Below are 23,943 nucleotides of genomic sequence, written 5' to 3'. Positions count from 1 at the left end.
CCTGAGACTATACAGTAGAGAAAATATCTGAGTCTTGGCTGTGCCAGTTACTGGCTGCAAAAGTTTGGGACACTCTAGTAACCTGCGTTTCTATTTTTTAACTGTAAAATGAGGTTAATAATAATATACTTTCACAAGTTATTCTGAGGTCCAAGTGAAAAAATAAAACACTTTAAATTTTAAAGAAGTGTGTGACTATAAAAGATTATTACATAACTTCTGAGTACCTTCAGGGAGTTCTTTTGAGATCTTTATCTAATTTACTGGAACACCTGAGTGTCCCAGGCCTAAGAAACCTTCACAGGAAAGGCTATCCCCATAGGATACCATAAGGGCACCATAAACTCTGGCAAGAAAAAAAAAAAAAAGTACTTCTAAAAGGTGGAAGAAGTTCCCCCAGACAGTGGGCATGACTAGGGAAGAAGTATCCATAGGGTGACCTAGTTACAAACGGATTCTTTTCTCTTTACAGGGAATGATCAGGAAATATGGTTTTCAAAATAAATAGAACTCAGGAACAATAGGGGTCCTTAAAACTGGCTAGGGAATGCATTCTAAAAAGACATAAAGAAATTCAACCAGAAGATTGTGTTAGACCATTCTCATAATAGTTGCCAGATCAGTCATGAGTCTCTCCTTGGTAATTCCACCTCAATTCTGGTTGCATTTCTTGCTGGAATCAAATAATTACTTATTTGCTCCTTTGTCCTTAAAGGCTGTGCATGTGCATTTCCATAGCTAGACTTCTGGCTCTTAATGAATAAAGACCTTCTTGCTCTTTATTGATATGTTCTCTGCAAAGACTGTCACCACATAAACCATACTGGGATTAGGCATACATATTAAGATTCATGTTTGATCAGGTCAGTGATGGGTTCTTATTTAAGGCTGTCCCTGAACATCAATTATTTATCAGTAGGTGGGTCTTACCTGTCAATTATCAGTACAAGTTGATCAGTACTTCTCTATATTGCTTGGTTAATGTACTTTAGATATTTTCCAGGTTTAATACATATTGCATATCCCTACCAAGTCTTATCTATGTGTTACCCTCACTTAATTCCTAAAATTCTACAGATAGGAGACGAAGGCTTAAAGAGAAGGTCCTTGCTCGCCAGTAGACAATTACCAGGGGTTCAAGTGCATGACCTCTGTCCTTATGTCCAGTGTATTCAGTGACATACTTCAGCTCCAACTACTTTCAAATAAAAGATAAAATAAAGGGCATTTGAGGTGGTTTTCCTGAGAAGTCAAGATACTTCTCATTGCCTGCCAGGGCTTGGCCTAATTTGAAACCTTCTAGTCTGTTTCTCCTGGAGTGAATGTACTTTAGGGAAAAGACAGCAAAAGCAACAAAGTGTTCCCTTCAATCTAAAACTGGAAATATTATTTCCTTGGTCCAACAAAGAACTTCTATGGATGGACAACATATTCTCTGTTCCCTAGCGGGGAAAAAAAAAAAAAAAAATGGCTGAGCTACATAAGAAACTTTCAAACTCATAGATTAAAAGAAACTGAATCCTTAAAAGACTAGAAATGCATAATAGTATTACTTAAAATCATAGAAAAAAATATTAATGGTTTCTTTGAAAGAAAGCCTCAAATATATGAAATTGGAAAACTTCTTTGGGGGAGAAAAGCAGCACCATTTTAACTTTCAGGAAGATGACAACTTTTAACCAGGGAACAAAGATCAACATTAAAGGGTTAGAGATATGATACAGTATCTTGTCCCTACTAAAAATCATGCTTAATATTAAGATGAAAGTTTCCTCAAGGCACAATCCCTACCCTAGAGTCCCTGTGAATCTAGCCTTTGACAAAGTTAAATCACCTCCATATTATTATAAGATATAAAGGCCACCTCATTATTTCCATGCCTAATAATACATTAAAAAATGCCAAGGCACATTTTTCAAATATACTACAGGTACATCTTTAGAAGAAAGCACAATTTATGTTATATCTGTAGTTACCACCTGTTAAAGATTTTCAACTTTCTTTCTTAAAAATGAAGGCTAAGCTATGAAACATATTCAGTTTCTACCTACAGCTTGCTTGGTTTCAAGGGCTCAACCAGCACTAATTTCAGCATTGCAGAGTTACTCATCACAATATCTCAAAAAAAGGGCAAAATATGAATCTCAAGGAGGCTGTTAGCCTAATGTTTTAATTATTAAAAATTATTTTTAAGAAAATAAGCTATCACATTAGCTATTATTTATTTGTTAAAAAGTACACATTTGTTCTCTTACCATTGAAAAATTAAATATATATGTGTTATAGATAGATAGATAGATATAGCAGGGGTCCTCAAACTGTGGCCCACGGGCCACATGAGGCAGTATGATTGTCTTTGTTCCTGTTTTTTTTTTTTTTTTTTTTTTACTTCAAAATAAGATATGTGCAGTGTGCATAGGAATTTGTTCATAGTTTTTTTTTTTTTTTTTTCTTTTAAACTATAGTCTGGCCCTCCAACGGTCTGAGGAACAGTGAATCGGCCCCCTGTTTAAAAAGTTTTAGGATGCCTGATATATAGGGAATATAAATGAAGTAATATGCAATGATATATAAAAAAGGTCTTTTTAAATGCTTTGGAAACAATTGAATTGTTTTAACCTCAATAACCCTTGCTTGTAAAAAGCAAGGGATTGAAATCATTCCTTTAATTTCTTTTTAAAAACTTTATCTTAAACAACATTTTCACCAAAACCCTTATCTGCTTCTGGGAATGCAAATGCATACAGCTCTAAGACAAGAAGATTTGGGGTGGCGAGGCAGGGAGGTCAATGGAGATCTCAGAAAGCAGCTCATGGCCAGAGGATGAGAATGATGGGTTCTCAGGAGTCTGGCTTTTAAGGAAGTTCACCTCCACATCCTGACACTGGCTGGGAATGATGATTTGGCAGATGAATCTGAAACTAGTGTATTGCCATCTATCCAGAAGGAAGAAATAAAAGGCTCCATTTCAACTAGTATGTTTGTTTACTCTAGGTGAAAGGAGATATTTCCACCAGCCCTATTGTTCTCTTCTGGGACAATTCAGCCACCACTCCTGGGCACATCTGGCAATGTCTGGAGACATTTCTGGTTATTGCTCCTAGGGAAGAGGGGTTGCTATAGGTATTGACTTGGGAGAGGGCAGAGATGTTGTTCAACATCCTACTATGGAAACTCACAACAAGCCTCCTACAATAAATAATTATCCAGACTCCACTGACTGACCCAGCCTAAAGGAACAAACCAAGTGTTTTCCCAGAAGCTCTCAAAATAGAGCTCTCTTTCTTCTACTTTCTAGTGTTTTCAAAGCGTGATCCATGAATCATTTGTACCAGGAATATTTAAGAATAAAATACAGATTTCTGATCCCCTTTGAGACCAGAAGTTTCACAACTATGTAGCCCAAGTATCCCCATTTCAATTAATTACCCATGTGTGATTCATCTACGGAGTGAAATGTGAGAATCACTACTTCACTTCTCAATTCAGGTCATTAGCTTCTGAAATTTCAACTATCACCTCTTTGTAAATGATTATTACAGGTCACCTAATGACAAAAGAATGCAGTCTCTATAAGGACAGAGACCTCGGCAGGCTGGGTCGTTCAGTTCTATAAGTTCAACAGCTGGATTGGGGAAGACATGGTTAAAGAGAATAGCCTGAGGGCACCTACATTAGCTGAAAGAATATATCGTATTTTGGGAAAGACAAGATAACAAAAAATAGCTATTTGTTTATTTAGCTGCATTCTGGACACTGTTAAATGTGTGGTGTGCATTAACATATTTAATACTAATAACTTAATGCAGTAAAAATTAACATCACACTTATTTTACAGCTGAGAAAAATGGGTCTCTGAGAGGTCAAACAACTTGCCTGGATCTAATTACCAGCTATTAGAAGTCAGTATTCAATTCTTGTTCCACTTAAGGGACAGGACTAGCAAGAACTGTCACCCCAAGCCTAACTTCCCTCAGTTTTATCAGATCCCCACTGCACCATTCAGAGACTTCATTGTCAACTTCTTTCTGCTCAGATAACTCAGCAAGAAAAAGTTCTAGAGAATGAATCCTTCTTCCTCCTGGAAAATTTGGCATCTCTACTCTAGGATATAGGCAGTGAGCTACCTATCTTAATTCTTTCAAAAACACAGAAGTCTTTTAAACTACAGTAGAAGCTCTATAAATTGACCACCCAAGGGACTATAACTGGTCAACATACAGAAGTGATCAACATAAGGAACAAGGTCTACTAATTTTTATTAGAATCCTGTCTTGTTTTCCCCCACGTAATATTCCTTTTCCCTTTTTAGTTGCATCACAGTTTTAATCAGAGCAGCAAAATACTGCATCCAAGTCTCTCCCGCATCTCAAGTAATTTATGGTGTTAAAAGAACAAATTGTTGGGTGTCAAGTATTCCTGGCAAATCTCCTTAAAGTGGCACAGCTAGGAAACACAGCATTTGGCCTTCTTCTTTTTCTTCCTACATAGAAGATGGAAAGATGGAGCACAAGCAGTCATCTTGAACTTGAGAATAAAGGCCACATATTAAGTATAGAACACCATAAAGTTAAGAGGAGCCTAGCTCCTTGATGACTCCGAATTCACTATACTGTCTCTGAACTACAGTTATATAAACGGGGTGACCATAAAGTCCATGTGCAATTTTAAATAAAGGATTCTAAACTCTATCAGTCAGTCACGCGTTCATCCACTGATTATAAATTGCACACGGACTTTACAGTCACCTGTATATGCCATGTGACAGAGAAATAATTTTGTTTGGATGTTTTACCATATGTAGTTGAATCTAAACATAATTAAAACATGTGAAAAGCTATATCAAAATTATTAGTACTAATACAAGACATTGAAAATTTAGTAGAATTAAAAATCATTATTTCACATTTGATTTAGAAAATTTATCATAACTGTTGTATAGCAAGGTACCTAAAATCAACCATATCACATTCCAATTCCTTTTCAAAATAACTAATTTGGGGCAGCACCTGTGGCTCAAAGGAGTAGGGCACCAGCCCCATACTCCAGAGGTGCAGAGGTGGCAGGTTCAAACCCAGCCCTGGCCAAAAACTGTAAAAAAAAAAAAAAAAAGAACTTACAACTTCAAAATCACTAATTTGATTAATTTAGTTCTTATGGAAGAAATTCTATGTTTCCGTGCTATAATCCAACACACAAAAAAGAATTCTATTTACTAACCCAGAAAAATATAAAAAATTACAATGGGGCGGCGCCTGTGGCTCAGTTGGTAAGGCGCCGGCCCCATATACCGAGGGTGGCGGGTTCAAACCCAGCCCCGGCCAAACTGCAACCAAAAAATAGCCGGGCGTTGTGGCGGGCGCCTGTAGTCCCAGCTACTCGGGAGGCTGAGGCAAGAGAATCGCTTAAGCCCAGGAGTTGGAGGTTGCTGTGAGCTGTGTGAGGCCACGGCACTCTACCGAGGGCCATAAAGTGAGACTCTGTCTCTACAAAAAAAAAAAAAAAAAAAAAAAAAATTACAATGGGATTCAGTGGGCTAGAAAAAAATTAATTACTTGATTTTTGATGCCAAATCTTATCTGAACAATGCACTTTCAAGTCTAGTGTTTAAAATAAAATCAGGTAAAATCAGGTGCTTTTATGCAGAAATAAATGAAAGTATAAAGGACTGACAGATTTCAGAATCATTTACTGAAAATTTTCGGTGTGATAGCTCACTACAACGGGAGAAAGCAGGGCAAGGAAGCCAATGCATTACGCACCAGTTATGCGCTCCTTGTACAAAGAACTAAGGTAATATGAAAGCATTTACACACATTCCTTACTGCAACTAGCTTACACACTGGATAAAGGACATCTAATTAATTACATCAAGTGTCATGTAAGAAATGACACAGAACCCTCCCCCCCCCACCATTGGGTGGGAAAATATCAAAGCAAGCTTCCTAGATCACTACCATGTATAAACCACTGATTTTGTGACCTCCGGGAAGTTATTTGAATGCTCTGAACCTCATTTTTCCTAAAATGTTTATGATAATAAGAGTGTTTCCTCCACAGAGCAATTTTGAAAATAAATTTCATGGTGCATTTAAAATGCTTAGCGCAGTGCCTGGCACATACGGAGCCTTCAAAGAATAGCTGATAAAAGAATAACTGTTAGTATTTACTACATGTAATTGTCCCTTTAGGTAGGTATTATTACAACTTATAAACAAAATTGAACACCCAGGGACCTTAAGAATGTTGCCCAGTACCATCCAGATTATGACAGAGGGAGTTGGTTTCCAAATTCACATTTAATAGTAATAGCTTACTTATAATTTTAACATTATTTAAAAGAGTATGGTATTCTCTAATTATTCTTCAGATCTCTAACATCAAAACCACATGGCTGTGTACCATTCTTTGCCTGGCACTTATTTAGGTAAAATTCTAGGCCTCGAGGTATATAATTTTGCCTGTTCCATTTTCTCAGAATCACACAAAGTTATATTTGCTTTGGTTGGTATAAGAAGGGCAATAACAAAGCCACACACCAGTGGTAAGAAACATCCCTAAGAATTTAACAAAATATATCTTTAGAACAACATGCCAAACTAATTTGCTCAATTAATGGCAGACAATGGCATCCCACCAGTTGACTGCCTCTAGAAGGTGGCAGATAGTATCCTCAACTCCACTAAAGGACAATTCTGTAATTAACTTCACAGAACAGATGAAATAGGGTTTTCATCATTTCTTGGCTTCCAACCAAAGATATACTCAAATTAAAAAAATACGTAAGATTCTGGTAATCTGGAATTGGTGCACTGTATGCAAAGCAATTAGGGGGCTAAATCCTTGTTATTCTGAACTAACCAGGGCTCATTTCTATGTTTTTATAAAATAAAAACTACCTTTCTAATGTCTCCCTCTTATGTCTTTGAATCACTTCTCTAACTTTCCATATGAATTGACAGGTGCAGGAGAACAACTGTTGTTCGTGAAGAAAAAATAGAGAAGAAATTTAGCACTTTTAAGTGACTGTTGATTCAAATCGATAGTTATGTAATATTTTTCAGCACAGACCATATAGGCAGCCTGCTGCATTGGCATGAGAGGTTTATGCCAAAAAATGTAATGATGGGAATGTTAACCTTTTATTCTTTTTTTCAATGACATTCACTTAATTAAAATAACCAAATGGCACTACCAAAGAATACTATCTGGAAACAAATATTGCTCAGAACTGGGAACTGTTGCCACTATCTCTTATCTTGCACAGCTTGAAGATGTAGAAAGCTTAGTTTGAATCTTCATTCACTCCTTGCACTGGAGCATGACAAAAAAGCTGAAAGATGGGTCTCTTGGATGTTTACAATATCATGCCTCACTATCAAGGTGATTCAACAGCATCACTGATTACTTTTAATATCCATCCTTCTTAGAAAGTTCTTTCTCATGCTTAACCAAAATTTAAAGAAATTTTCTCAAGAATTTTATTTTACCTTTAACTCCAATTTCCTCCAAATCTTTTTAATACTACAATATTTTAATTATTTTATTCTGAAACTTCATCCAAGAACACAGAAACATAATGAGTCAATTTTGTTGCCTTGCAGGGATTCTGAAACTTTAGGTGTGAAAATGAATCACCTGGTGTGTGCTGGAGAGTGGGGCAGGGTAGTTAATTGCAGACTCCAAGAACCTACTCTCCTTACCATTCTGATTCAGAAGTTCTACAATGTGGCCCAAGATTCTGCATCTTAATAGTCTCCTGCCCCAGCACTTGCTGACTTTGGCATGCAGATGATCCCCATCATTTTCAGAATACGGGTACATAATCCTTAGTAAAGCATCGCAAGCATGAAAAATGTCCTCAATACTAATATGAAACTAGTAGATGGAGAACTACATGGTCACAGGAGGGAAAAACACAAATTTAAGTGGAGGGGATGGTGGGGGAGTAGGGAGATTGATAAACTCTCACTTAATGGGCACAATGTAAGGGTGTACAGCCTACCCCCGGGTGAAGGGCTCAATGACAATTTGGGCTTTACATAACAGATACAAATAACATAACCTAATTGTTTGTACCCTCATATTACTCTGAAATTAAAAAATCAACATGGGTTAGGAAAATGCCTTTGATATCCAGGCCCAACCTACCACTCTAACTTCATCTTTTACTGGTCTCCATCCTTCCTCCCCTCCTGTACATTTTCAGCTCAAATCAGCCAGGAATACCTATATATTTCAAACTATGGGTATTTAGTTTCTCTTTCTGGGATATTCCTCTCTTTCCTGTCTACTTGGAAAGCACTTATTTAATTATCCATGAAGCTTCAAAAAGCCATTACCATTTTATGAAGCTTTCTCTGATTCCCCCCCTTCTCTACCCAAAAATGTCAATATAATTGTATACTTTTAGAGTGATTATTATAAACTGTCATAGTTACTGGTTCATATACCTGTTTCCCATGCTAATTCTATGTAGGCATCCATAGTTCATAGAATAAGAAACATTCCGTATTATATATTCAATAAGTGTTGAATTACAGCTCTAACTGATCTTTTATTTCTAAAATGACCGCCAGAAATACTTGAAGGGATGAGAGGGGAACAGTTGCCAATCTTGAAATTGTTTTCCCAAGAAAAACATACTCCTAGTATCTCTAACTTCCTTTAATGATCTATAGTTTTGCTCCAGCAAATTTTATTTAACTCATACTTGAACTTCTTTTCTGATAAAGGAATGTTAAGAGAATATTCCTTGCTTTGTAAAACTGCCTTTGATCATAACACTTCATCAGTCCCAAATAAATTTAGTCTTTGGAAGTGATTTCCTGATACCATAAATTCTAGAAGGTAATTTTGATGTCACGATTGGAAATTAAAAGACATTTTACTGGGTGATCTAAAACAAGCTCTTAAGCCCTTCCAATCTGGGGAAGGCATTAGATAATATAGCCATTTTCTTTGTAGAATTCCAGTCTTTAACAAAGGCCAATGTAATAACAGGTAAGGAACTTGGATGGTAAGAATTACAAGAAGAATTCCCTCTAAATGATGCAAAGTACGTACTACAAATCATCCGAATCTATAGCAACAGGGAAACTCTCAAACGTAAGTGCTTTTCTTTATTAATGTGGGTAAATCACACCCAAATCAATAACCTCTTTCCAGGAGTACAAAGGAAAGAGCGTTGTATAATCATACAAACTTTTACTTAATGTTTAAAACTTATCAGCACTGGCTATTCAAGGGTGGAGAGTCTGACATTATTCTTTCTCAGAGAAACTTCCATGTGCTCCATGAAATAATCCTGGTTTCATGGATTCCCATGAGTTTACGGACATCTTTATCATCATTTGACATCTCTAAATCTGTCCATGTAATAGCACCAAAACGATAATCCCTTTACACTTTCATGTGGATACCAGAACGTCTCAGAGCTAGAGTCTTCTTCCTCTTTCCCTCATTCTCTTCCTTTACATACTTCTCCTATAGTTGTGGCTGTGAATGATCATGGGGACTTCTGTGTAACTGAGGAAATGACTCCCTGTGGGTATCCGAATACATAATAACTGCAACTCACTCAATTGCAGCCTCCTCAGCTCTTCCAAACAGGTGTATCTCATGTTGCAATATGAGTAAGGGAAAAGCAGTTCAGGAAAAAAGTCTGAGGCTGAACTCTAATGACTCTTGATTTTGATACATGTGGTGTCTGAACCAAGATATCTTCTGCTCTGTTTGCAATTCTGTGGTCTAGAAGATCTGGACCGGTTTCCAGTCCTCCTGTGCAAACAGCACAAGTCTAAACCACTCTATTGACAGGCAGCTAAAAGTCTCGGCTTGTCACAGGGCCTCCCGGTGCAATTCAGCCCCCCTAGGCCACAGGGGTATTTCTTGCTTCTGTGAGCATTTACTGTCTTCACTTCTAAGTTGTCCCTGGGCAGGAAGAGGTTGCACATCTCTCTCCTCAAATTCAGGAGCCAGGCCTTATGCTTCTTCATCCCCCGTGGCACAGAGTTTGTACTCACCAATTCCCTACTCATCAACCCTTCCCAAACCATATGGGATTTTCTAAAACATTACATAGGAGGAGGTAGTTTTTAATGTTGGAACCACCAGGAGACCAGCTCCCTTTATTATCCAAAATAATAAACACTTTTTAAAATACTTTTTTTAAAAGTATAAACACTTTTATAAACACTTTTTAAATCCCAAATAATTAAAATAACATAAAGGTAGGGGATTAAAAAAACTAATCAGTCTTCCAGATCAATACATAACTACTATTATGGTTCTGCCTCTCTTCAGATGTTAATTTATACACAACTTTCTAAGTGGTTTGGATTTAGCCCATTATGTCCATTTAAAATAATGCCTCCTTCACATATATCATTAATCAAAAAATACATCACATAGAGGGTATATTTTAAAACCTAGTGTGGGCTTTTTCTTTTTACCCTCAATTTGAATAATTGTATGTCCAACATTAAACACTATATTTCAGCAACTACTTGATCATTTTCCCATAAACCATTTCTTCAAAAATATATCATAAAACCATGGACTTTTAGAAAAGGGATACATAAGAATATATATACCTTAGGATTATCTACTACCATTTTACAGATGAGAAAACTGAGGCACAAAAGATCTACCTAACTTACTTTGAGTTACCTAAATTGTGAGTGACGGAGCTTGGACTAGTATTCTAGTGTTCAGACCCCAAATTAAATGAACCTTCTGCTGAATTTTGCTATCTCCTTTGAAGCACAACGTATGTATGTATTTTTAAATTATAGTTTTAATACATACAAAATGGATTTCAAAACATTGACCCCCACTGTAAATGAAACATGCACATGAAGATAAACAAGTGCATGCACAACGCATTCCATGAGACTCTCTGGCTTAGCACACGCGCACAACACAACCAGCTCTTCACTCACGAAGTTTAAAGATGATTGTGTTCCGAGAGTTTGAACATATGAACATTTCTTACCTGGTGGCTGTATGAGGGGTTGATAAAAGACATTAAAAACTTGAGCTATGATTAGACATCAGATTTTCTGGCACTCAAAATTTGCTTATACCTGGGTCTCAGGGGTTAGCACTTTTAACGGAAGGTAGGTCAGAGACTCAAGAGGGATAATCCAAGATAAAAAGACTTTAGCATCATTGCCATATTGCAATATGAGGTCTGCTACAGGTGCCCTCATCTACCTATTGGCCAATTATGGTCCTATTTTTTTCTTATTGGGCCTGAACTCTTTACCATACAATCACTTATTTAGATTAGGAAGCTTACGTAAAAAAGAAAATAACTTCCAAACAAATTTCTCATCCCCAGCGTACTGAAGAAGGTGGTATCAGCTCTAGTGCTTTGGGAAGGGACAGGGATTTATGTGTACTAGACAAAGAAAGAACTTATTTTAAGCTGACACCAATTCTCCAACACAAATAACCATGGCTGGTTAACCAAGGATGCATACTTTGAAATAATGAGTGATACCTTCGTTACATATTGTATAATACTGATGATCCAAATTAGGATGCTTTCATCCCACTCCGTGAAAAGTTAAAAGGGTCTCACGTTCTCATGGTCAAATACTTTTAAAAACATCCACCCCATATCCTCTAAAGCAGTGGTTCTCAACCTTCCTAACGCCGTGAACCTTTAATACAGTCCAAAGGGGTCGCGACCTACAGGTTGAAAACCACTGCTAAAGTCTTAACACCTCCTTAAACTCCCTTTGGCCTTTTATATAAAACATCTGTACAGTTTTAATAGGTAACCAGGGGAGAACCAGGAAAGAAGTAGAGAAAAATGCTAACTCCAGTTGATCTTTTCTTTCTAAATACTAAGGCATATGTAAAAGAATTAATCATTAACAGGTGTGAAAAGGTGCAGCTGTTTGTTTCATGTGGGTTTCTATTAAGTACCAGGACACCCTAGAAAACAGCATCAATGTTACAACATGCAACCCAGAAAAGGGTAGCTAATTTCCACGTGATACCTTGAATTGGCTGCACTCTTAAACTTGCAGAAGTGGTGACTTACTTTTTTATGAACATTTTAATTAGTGCATTAGAAAGCTTTAATTTGTTTATACCAAAACCATCTGCAATAATCCACATGTATGTTTCCTTACATTTAAACCCCACTATTTTAGAAGAGCCCATTGATTCTCTGGGCAAACGCCAATAAAGCTGTTTTCCACGACCCTGAAATCTTCCAAAGAAAGAATATATCTTCCTGACTAGCCCTCCTTAGAGAAGTTCACAAAAGGACAACAGAATGGATACATGCCATACATGCAATAACTTTCAGTCCCAATAGGAAGAAAGTGATAAATAAAGGACTGAAAATCCCATTTTTTTACTTCTCAAGTTTTGATCACAACTGAAAGCGTATCTGTGCTATGGCATTCCTGGCCTATGTAAAGAACAAATAGGCCCTTTGCCCAAAGTTGGTTAATAGTAAGTAAAGAGGGCTTAAGTGGACATATCTTCATTTCTCTGGAATCCAACCCCCACCCTGCCTTCAGGATTAACGATTACAGTGAGAGAAATTATATTAGAAAGCGACATTACTCACCATGGAGGAATCACTGCTTCCACTCCCGATCGGAGCTCCCTCAGCACAGGTTGGGAGGTGGGTAGAAAGTTGACTAGCCCTGCCCCCATCTATGACATCACAATCTACCTCATAAAAGGTAGTGAAAGTGCTCTGAACTCCTGTCTGATTTCCGAGAGATACAGAAAAGAGAGAGTGAGAGAGAGAGCAAGAGAAAAAAAAAAACAAAAAAAAAAACGTACCCTATTTGGGAGGTGATTATGGAGGTGGAAGAGGGAATGGATAATTGGGAAAAAGAAGTATACGAAGGAATTCAGTGTGGAAAGAGATGTATGGGCCTTCTTGACATTAAGTAGCCCAGCCATTTGGATTCCTCATCGTCCTCATTGGCTCTTGAACAGATAAAAAGGTACCATCTGGGAGAAGGATGAAGAAGCACCCTGCCTTGTCAGGCATTGTGGAAGGACCACTGTAGTGCGGTTCAAAGGGGATGAATCCCCTATTTAAAGCATTGAAGATCACCAAGAAAGAAAGCAAGGGCTGTAGCTCTTAAAGCCTGGAACAGTATGTGGGGATCCCAGATGCCTTTCCTGGAAGTTCCATCGCCCTGCTATGTGACCTTCATCAAGCCCTGGACCACTGCACATCCAGCCACAACATGACACTGTACTGAAGTGATACTTACCTTTTTCATTGTGATTACTGGAGGACTAATGCAGCCATTGTTGCTACAACTGCAATTCTTTTTATTCTTCCTTTTTACACCAAAGGGTGGATTATGTGAGAGGTATAAATAAAAGATAAGCCAATAACCAATGCCTATTTCTACCTTTAGGATCATTTTGTAAAATCCTTCAATAAAATTATTAACAATCTTGACTAAGTTTTTCTGTGCATACCAAATATATACCTAAATTGAACATTTAAAGTTCATCTTCAAAACTATAAAAAATCAAATGGCATAATTTCTATAATCATACGATCCCCTTCACTGTCACTCTTAGAGGTCAAGTTTATATGAACTAGTGAGAACATGACCAAATGTTTTAGTCTCATGCAATTCTCCTGCAGCTATTGCTTTGTTCAGTGTATAATTCTTATGTAAAACCAGACAACGAAATGAGATAATGTATAATGTAATAAGGTGTTAAAAATCTAAAAATATACAATACTCGAAGTTATTGAGTATTATGCCAAAGCAAAAGAAATAGGTGATATTAAAGAGCAGGCAGGTCCCAAAACTATGCATGTAAAAGCCAGATTTGTATTTGCCTACTTGAATATATGAAAAGTCAAATGATCTCTTTCTATATAAAATATTTTAGTAAAACTAACAATTCAAAATAGTATCTTACAATTCATGGCACCATAAATGGGTTGAAACCCCAAGCCTATTTCTATATTCAGAGAAAAAAAAAATCCTTAATTTGGGGCTTTAAACAAAAGTTTAAGCCAATATAATTCCATTTCTAAACCTGTCATTCTTAGCTTGCTAAATTCATAATTATAATAATCATAATTTAAAATTAAGCAAAATTGGCAAATTTGGAGCATTCCGAAACAGAAGCTACTAAGTTTAAAATGATTATGAATTTGGCAACATCACTTCCAGTTTTCACTTCAAAATAAATGCTAAAGACATTTGAAGAATGCCTTTAAAGAACTGAAGACAATGGAAAAGAAAAAATATCATTTGGCATATAAAAAGAAAGATGGATTATTTTTCTACATGATTTTTTCTCTACTTGTTACAGGAAGCAGTGGTTCTCTACGTATATTTTTTCTTGATGTGTTATTGATTCTGTTTCCATCTAAATTGAAATTTAGGCTTTTGTTGTATAAAATTTTGCTATGAATGACCCTATAAAGTTTTATTTTTACTCAATTTTCACATTCGTATCATTGACTAGTTGGCTTATCCTTGATTTTTATAATTTATAAAAATTTCATTCAGTTTTATAAATTTGGCATCTCCTACTTTTCATATCATAGGAAATATGTTACTCATTTACTATTTCTCAGTTTTAAAAATAATAATTATTAGAAACTTATTTGGGTCATTTTACCTCTCATTAGAAAGTTAAAAATTAATGATGCCATTATCCATTCTTCCAATAAACACCTTAGGATTTTCAGTACCCAGCCAAGAAATTTCACTTATCCCAACATTCATATTGGAATAAAAATTGAGTTAAACACTTATTAAATATTGAAACAGAATAGACTGAACTTAGATTATAATCTGTTGACATTTCTTATTAATCATTGTCTCTTTGGAAATGAAGCATGATTTCAGGAACCCAATGCAAAACTAGGCTGCATCAAAAGGATGCAAGTGGTGAACTGTGCTGATCTTGTAGGTGAATTTAGTATGACTGATTGTGATGATACCTTTAGTTGTGGTATTAATTAAAACAAAAAAATCTTTCTTTGATAAAGGATGCAATGGCAGGACCAGATAATTTCTAACTGTTCCTAGGCTCTAGCCTCTTGATATTATTCACAAAAACTAAGTCCTTCTCCATCTATGGTTTGCCAAATACTTCCCATAATACTGCATAAATGGATGAATAGCTCAAGACAAGATACGAAATGTTTACAAGATTTCAATAGTCAGGAGACTCAATTATGATATTAATAGTTATAATTTTATTCTGACCTATCCAGAGAGATGTAGGGCTGATTTTTATTTTTGTTTAAGGCAAAATATAATTTAACTTCTTAGTACAAAGGATGAAAAGTCAGATGGAACAGTATACATTCCAAAAAAACTAAATCTGCAGATGGATTTATAAAGTAATACATCATGAAAGACATGATCATGCAATTGTCTTGCAACTTGACCAAAAGGTTATTATTGAAGAGGGGTCCCTGTAAATTTTGATAACATTGGATTTGAATTGGGAGTTCCTAGATAAAGAGATTATGCTTTGATTCTGTTTTAAGGTGGTGTCTCACACAGAAATGTAGACTGAAAAGAGAATATTGTTTTTAGAAGACGATGTCAATTATAACCTTCCCAGAATATTTCTCAATGGCAAAACAGATTTACCAAAGGAAACGGATGAAAGGGGTCAAGATGTAGGTTGTACTGATTTGCAGAACATCTAGCCAGAGTTTCAGTCCACTTCATCATCAATAAGGCATCTTCCCAGATGAAGGTATTCAGAAAAAAGTTATAAGACACAGAATTGATGATGATAGAAAAGATTAAAAGTCTAAAGAGTACTTGCCTTCAAGAAAATAGAATTATGATGAAGTATTTAGAATATATTTATTGCCCAGAAGGAAAATGAATAGTCAAGATCAAGTAAGGCAATGTGTTCTGAAACAATAAAAGAAATCTGGATTAAGAAAACTTCGCACTGACTATGCAGAAACCTTTCTCATTTGTAAGATACATGGGCCATAATATAGTACATATTTCGCTTCTAAGGACTGCGATCTAGGCCATATTTTATAAATGATTTAAATTAGACTAGAGAAAGCACTTGACAAAATAATCTGTAGAGACAGAATGTAGATGACAGTAAGTTAAACACTCTTAATTTCTCGAATGTAGTAAACCAAAAAAACAAGGAATACACAGACATAGCCATCGACTGATACCACTTTAACTAAGAACCTGGAACATTTCAATAAGCTGAGAAACTAAATGGAAAAAAAGAAACATGGACTATGCAGTTTAATAAAAACACAATGGACAGAAAAAAATTATCCTTTTCATACAAATTATTTGATATTAGAGATAGAGACTTTAAATTCCCCAACTCAATTGACATTTATCACTGTGCCTTTTACATAGCAGGGGTACAAAAAAAAAAGTTTAATTTCATGAATAAAGAAAACATTCTTTTGTGAACAAAAATTAAATCAACTCTTTGAAGTCCTGATTGTTAGTAACTAGAAATTAGGAACAATTTGTGAAAACACAATTTTTAGTAAAATATTGTCAACATGTTATCAAATTCAGTACTAAATTTAGAAATCATGTCCCAGTTTTGCTATGGGAGTCTATTTTAATCATCTAAGACAATGGGAAGGTATGAAAAATCCAAAATCCCCAGATAATCTTTAATGTATGATTTTAATACCTACCCTCTTATTGCTACTTATTTATATATCAACTTGTTCACATTTTAACATTTTTCTTCAGCAACTTTCACTCGAAAAATTCTAGGGTAAAGTCCAAGTAGACACAAGAAAAAATTCACAATAGATTCAAATAAACATTTCTAAATAATCTATTCTGTGACAAGAGTTAACAAATCCAAGTCTTTATAGGAGCTGAATTTATAGCTATTGTTTCTAAATAAAGACATTCACTCAACACTTTGGCTTTCCATAATTGTTTGGCTCAATTTAAGGGAATAGATATATCTAGGTTTACTCTCCAGATCCAGAACTGGTTTAAAATTGGGGAGGGATAACTTCTAAGACACTTCTCTAAGCAACAATTAAAACATTATTTAAAATAAAGAACATCTTAGGATGAAATAAGATGATTATCACAGATGAACAAATACTCAAAATTAGGATATGTCTTAAGGGAGAACTTGATAAAACAGTACTTGAAAATAAGTATGCCTAGGTTTCACAGATATCCTAAGATATGATCATCTCTTGGTATCTGCAGTTTTGTTTTAGGATCCCAGCAGACACCCAAATCTTTGGATGCTCAGGTCCCTTACATAAAATAACCTAGTATTTGCATATAACCTACACCCTTCCTCTGGTATGCTTTAAATCATCTCCAAATTACTTTATGCACGTGACACCTATTAGAATATAAATGCTAATCAGTAGTTACACATATTATGCATTATTTGTATTTTTATTGTCATATTGTTATTTTGGTTGTTTCTTTCTCCAAATATTTTCAATCCAAATTTAGTTGAATTCGTGCACGTAGAACCATGGATACAAAAAGCCAACTCAGCCGTTATGTGCCATTAGCTCCCTTTTCCCAGATACACCCCATGTGTCCAATATCCAAGTTTTCACAAAGTAGTACTATTAATTGCTTGCCAAATAATTCTCAGAATATTAACTGAAATCTAAGACATTAATAGATAAAGAGACTAAGGTGTCATTTTTTTTGCTTTCCTCCTTTTAATTGGAGGTTGTCAAAACTTGAAAAACTTCTAAGACCTGAAGGAAGGAAAGTTCACTGACTAAATGACAAGTATAATGGCCTTGACATCTCTGGGGAAGTCACAATCTTTTTAAAGCCACTTGGCTAATGCTTCTACTTTTATAAGCAGCAACACCTTCACACTAAAATAGAAATAATTTTTTGGCCCACAGGTTTAGATGATGCAATCAAGTCCATCCACTGAGTAGATCAAGGTTAGATCAGTTCATGTCTATAATTTAGGTTAAAAAAAAAAAAAAGATTATTTGCTTCATTCACATCCATGTTTGGTCTCAACAGTCTCTTTTCTTATTTTAAAATGAGTGCATTGAAACAGGGTTTTGTTTTTTTTTCCCCATGCATAAACAATTCATTACAATGCAATGCAATACAATTTGTAAGATAACAAAATGGTTTCATTCCCTCAGTGAATAAATGATTATTTTTCAATGGACAAAGCTGATTACATTGGCAAGTACAAGGTCACTGTTGCAGGTCACTTATATTCTACAGTACTCTACCAGAGGTCCTCAAACTTTTTAAACAGGGGGCCAGTTCACTGTCCCTCAGACCGCTGGAGGATGAACTATAGTTTAAAAAAAAAAAAAAACAAACTATGAACAAATTCCTATGCATACTCCACATATCTTATTTTGAAGTAAAAAAACAAAACGGGAACAAATACAATCACACTGCTTCATGTGGCCCGCGGGCAGTAGTTTGAGGACCCCTGCACCATTGTAGAGTATATAACTGAAGGGCTGCCTCTTAGGGTGGAGCAGTATACAGTTCTCCTTTGATAGGACTGTTTGAATTCAGGAACAGCAGGGGCATGGTATAACAGACATGAAGCATCCTAAAAAGGCTGGCACCCAGGAAGATTTATATTTGTCCTATCAAAATTTCTATTAATTTTCTATTTCTTCTAAAAATAAAAGTCTTGAATTGGTTAAATCTCATTTTTATATCCCCAGAAGAAAGAATTTTCACTGATAAAACCATTTAAGGGTTATTTTCCACTGAGAGTTTGTATAATTTGGGTTTTGCAAAAATCAATGACCATTTATACTGATATAAAATGTAACTAAGGAAACCTTAACTCAGGAATCTGAATTTATGTTGTTACAGTTTTACTATCATAATGTATAGTACTGATGTAGGCTTTTGGGGGGAAGATTGAATTGTGCAACCAGTCATCTTACTAGCAAAGGATGTGAAAAGAACTACTACCGTTCTATAATATAAATGACAAATGCCCATTTTAATTTTCTGATAATCATAAAGTATCTCCGCTATCCCAACATCCACATTGATCTTATCTGATGTTTGTTTTATCTTACTACATCCATATCTTGACACTCCAACTTTTCCTAAATTAAGGAAAGTCTTTTTAAGCCTAGAAGGTTTGGATAAAATTGTTTTCAACTGTTGTGAATTCCTTGAACACAAACAATTTAATTTGAATGAAGCACAGCAGTGCATTCCAAAACTAAACTGAAATAGCTAGCAATTTAGTTTTTTTTCTATTACTGTTACACTTTGATCAGTGTAGATAATGAAAAATTGACTCTAGACAGAATCAGAAGATCTAAAAAACCAAAAAACAAAACAAAACCTAAAAGGGTTTTTAATATACAGGATTGCACAATTAGATACAATGCTGTTTCAATGATCGTTTTATCCTGTTGTAAAGTACTGGAAGACTTTTGTTAATAAAAGGAACATAGAACTGTTCCAATAAAATATAACTCTCATCTCAACAAACCATATATAGCCCCCACATCCCTACATTTTCTTTTTCTAAATAATATTGGATCAGATAGTGCAGAGTTATTTATTCACTTTGATTTTTGACTATTTCTTATTGAGAGGGTAAGAGAACAAATGTCAAATCAAGTATGTGTTGTGTATATGTGCATCTTTGATTATATGCCCAGTGTCAGGTACAACTCATTTGAATAAAATTTTTGATGGATGTTATCAGTTTTATGAGAATGCTGGCTGTTAAGTATGCATAATTATAAAATCCTATATTAGTGTTTCTAATACTGTGCAGAATAATACACAAAGTACAAATCTTTGGGTAGCTAAAAATATCGAAGTTCATGAAATAATTATTTTTCCAGATCCATGTGTACGTCTCCATTTTAACTTTAAAAGTGTCCATTAAATCCTTTGAAACCTAGTGAATAAAAATTAGTCAAAACCATAGTAATTAAATATACATATCATTTCCATATGACAGCATTGGAACTTATTTGTATTCAAAGTAGTATTTATATGCTTTAAGAGAAATAACTGGGCTCAGCTTTTCTCTCATAAGCCTATCACATTGAATGAGCATTACCTGCACTAAACTCATCTATGATATGCTATAGTTAACTTCCTCATCTTCCTTCATTCCTTTTCTTCTACCCTCCCTTTCTTTTTCTTTTCTTCCTTCAACATTCCTTTTCTCAAAAAGCATATGAACTAGCCTAAGATTTTAGATAATATTAACTAAGCAAACAAAGGCAGCTTACAGATTAACTGGCTGTTTAATCTTCTGAAACTCAGTTTCCTTTATTTTCAGTTTAACATTTCTATCATCCCATTACTTAATTCTTTTTTCTTTCCCATTACTCCCCTAGTAGCCAGATTGAACTGAGTTGACTCACAAAGGCATCTTCTACTCTAAGATGTAGTGAGAATGCTCCCTTCAGGCTGTTGAGAGACATTTAAGCCAATGACTTAACCAAATGGATTACTCAGTCAGAAAACTACAGTGCTTCTTAGACAGTGGTTGTGAGAAAGAGCAAACACTGATTCATATCTTGGACTGCTGTATTTCTCTAGTTCCCCATCATGAGTCATGGAGAGCTCTTGAACCCACTTTGCTTAACGTGTCGAGTTTTCCCTTCCCCACCTCTCAAGCCGATACAAGAGGCCTTTTTCAGTTCATACACATAGAATCACATAAAACATAAACAGGCTGACATGGTACATAATTGTGCATTTTGTTTAACATAAAGTCATCATGCCAGCAAAAGACTTAAAAAGTACGGCTCTCTGGTTTTGAAATAAAAATCATTTTTCTAGGCAAAAGGGAAATAATCTGTCCACATCTTCTGTTTTGGAGGACACTTTGATTTCTAATAAATATAACTTTCCTAGGGGCTTTCATATATTTCAGAGAAGCCAGAGTTTTGAATCCCATGTATATAAACACACAGGTGCAAAAGGAAGAAGATTCAAGTATTGCTTTTCTGATCACACTTTTAAACTACAATGGCTTCTCCTGAAAATGACAACAACTTGGTCATGCCGATCAACAAAATAAATGGATGCAACTTTCTTGGCAAAATCATTGAAAGTTTTTGTGTATGGGGTCTCACAATCTTGACTTTTTTAGAACTTGGAAGACAATCATTTGTGGCTATTTTGCACAGTAAGCATATCCCTTTTTTTTTCTCCATTAGCCATCAGTGAAGGATGATGAAGAGTAAGATGGAGGCAGAAGTGGCAAAGACAGCAGATACAGGTGTAGGTAATGCACCAAACAGCAATCAAGCTTGGAAAAAATCATGAGAAAGCCAAGAGCAGGCCCATGACTGAGCAATGGATAGCAAACTTCTATAATGCATTTGCCTCAGAATTATTATAACGTTGTACATCATTCCTCTAAAAGAAGCCTTCTCCCATGCAAGGATTTGGGAACTTTGCCAATAAGACTCAAAGAAGGAAGTAGGCTTCTTGATGGTGTTCCCAATCTCAAACACCTCTGCAAAAGCCAACAGTGCAAGTGATAAAAGCCAGTGATGGTTCGGACTACATCTAAATGAGGAAAAGACAATGAGGATGAAGCTCTGGAGGCAGTGATGAGCGATGGGTACCGAGAAGATGATGGAGAATGGCTCTGCCAGGAAAAACCTCCCAGATGAGGTTGTGGAGTCTAAGAGCCACAAAGATGCTTTGCGCATCCATGTAAATAATAAGATTTAGAAAGTAACAAACGAAAGCACACAAGGCAAGCCGAACAAAAAGCACTTAGTGTCACAGGGGCTATATACAGATGGACATGAAAGCTGAGTGGTATGAAAAACTATACCATCAAGGCTGAAGATAAGAAAGGAAGCGAGGGAAATGCAATGATTTGATCACTTCTTGGCGAGAGAATCTTGGTAATTACCGGCTTGGCAGAAAGGACACACTGCAAGACAGATTGCTCTTGGTTGCTGAAGAATGTTGAAGCAGGATCATTTTGGGAATGCAAAGAAGTGACTGTGCTTTGGAAAGAGGCACAAAATAGCCAATTTATTGGGCTCTAGGTGGGACTGCATGGAACAGGTTCTCCAGATGGTGTCTCCATGCAAGCCAAACCAGCTCTTTTCCCAGCTACGTGTTCTGCAAGTCAATCAATATAAAAGCTAAAACATGACTTTTCCACATATTTTTACCAAATAATCAAACTGTCTAAATTTCCAAAAATAGCTCCAGGAAGAATTATGCTGCATAACCAGTCTGATTTTCACAAGGCATTCACTACATTGGAAATATTATATGCCTGGTAATTCTATACTTAAAGTGGCAGCATCATGGCTGACTGGGAAAAGAACTAAGGTGGCAGAACCACACTTCTGAACTTGCAAATAATTTACAACAAATGGCACCCAGTGTTGAGAGAAAGGGGCTGAGGGAGGAGAAGCAGCCAAGGTGAAGAACCTCAACACATATTTGGAAATCTTGCCAAGAAATTATGATTCTTCTAAACAATCATTGAATGTATTTCTATGCATTTGATGAAAATGAACTAGATAATTATATTTTCATGAGAAAAGAAACACTGAGTGTTCAAGCAAAGAATATATCATTGTTAGTGTTTGACAACTATGTTAGTTTCTGGCAACAGCACGTCAACCTGTATTAAATTCAAACATCTAGCTTCAAGGGTTACTGATAACCTAGTATGCATTGGAACCTGATGAATATATTTCTACTGTTTTCATCATCTCTAACATGTGAACACATCCACACATAGAGATGTTGGCTCCTGAACAGAGAATGAAAATTACTAGGACTAACAAAGGGAAGTAGACTCACAATGAGTAAATATACAAAAGCCCCAGATAATTATAATAGTCACAGCTTGGCAATGAGTTTCCAGACTATGAAATTAGTTTTCTTGTGAAGAATGGAGATTTTACAAGGCCAGTATAAACACAGGGTAATTGGAAAATCAAATTGCTCTTTGTGAGCTATTCTAAGGTCTGGAATAATGGTGATAACATTTATTTAAAAAAAAAAAAAAAAAAAAACCTCCCTATGAATCACTGTAGTTTGGTGTTTTTAGCAGTACTGTTGCCAAGAACGCTTGCCTTGGAAGTACGACAGTGGGTATTTTACATGGTGAAGCCCAAGTCCCAGCTTACCCCTGACACAATGAGCTCTCCTCCCAGATTCTGTACTTCTGCCTTCACCTTGCTGCAGATGTTAAGCTGATGGCAATACAAGGCAATTCGCTGAAGGTAGGCTAATAAATCCTGCTTACATGCTGAATCAGGACACTGTAAAACATTAAAAGAACAATCTCAATTAGTAAGTACTAACACTTCCTAACACTTGCTATATAAAAGTTGTGGGAAGAAAAGGTTTCAGTGTCACATGGCTTAATTACACTCATTTAATATAACTTCTTCATGGAGCATTTTAGAAAGGCCAGAGCCAATAGTTTGGAAGAGTTAGCTCTAGTATGGATAAAATTTTATGAAGAGAATACTGGAGATCTTTCAGAAAGTCTCACTGGGACTTCTGTACATGTTTATATTTTTACCAGTTGTCTTCTAAACTCTAAAGAAAACTAAATATTTCACAATTTTCTTCCTAGTTTTCTTCAAATTTTACTACATGTAAGTTATTCTAATGCAAAGAACAAAACAAAGGAGGCTGGAAATAACTCTGTGTGACAAACTCTTTTTCATAGCATAGGTGAGAGTTCCAATCCAATTAATTTAGGAAAAAGAATACATTTCCTTGAATTCCTTGTTTATTTTTAAGAAAAGCATCATTCACTAAAGAGAGTCTCTCATACTTTGATTTTCATATTAATCAAAATTGTAGCAATATAATAAACTTCTTTTAAGTGAGATACTCTAAAATGGTTTATGATCACTATAAAAAATTGATTTTATAGAATGAATTTGAAACCAGTTGAAATAAATTCATAAGAGTAACAACAGAGCCCTTTGATCAATGAAGCAGA

General features: G+C 35.6%; 1 protein-coding gene across 3 annotated transcripts in view; it reads right to left on the bottom strand.

Annotated features, from left to right (window-relative positions):
- The window catches only part of CTNNA2 (catenin alpha 2), a 1,130,561-nt gene that overhangs the window by 13,141 nt on the left and 1,093,477 nt on the right, over positions 1-23,943 (bottom strand). For 2 of the 3 annotated variants that reach the window (XM_053588740.1, XM_053588739.1), the window contains exon 17: positions 23,114-23,248. In XM_053588740.1, coding sequence (XP_053444715.1) covers positions 23,114-23,248 — 135 coding nt within the window. Of the gene's footprint in view, positions 1-12,592; positions 12,737-23,113; positions 23,249-23,943 lie in introns of all 3 variants that reach the window. The other variant, XM_053588738.1, reaches the window with a different exon arrangement.

The sequence above is a fragment of the Nycticebus coucang genome, chromosome 4 (genome assembly GCF_027406575.1).
Source record: "Nycticebus coucang isolate mNycCou1 chromosome 4, mNycCou1.pri, whole genome shotgun sequence".
Taxonomy (NCBI): Eukaryota; Metazoa; Chordata; class Mammalia; order Primates; family Lorisidae; genus Nycticebus; species Nycticebus coucang.
This window is presented reverse-complemented; position numbering and strand designations above follow the sequence as displayed.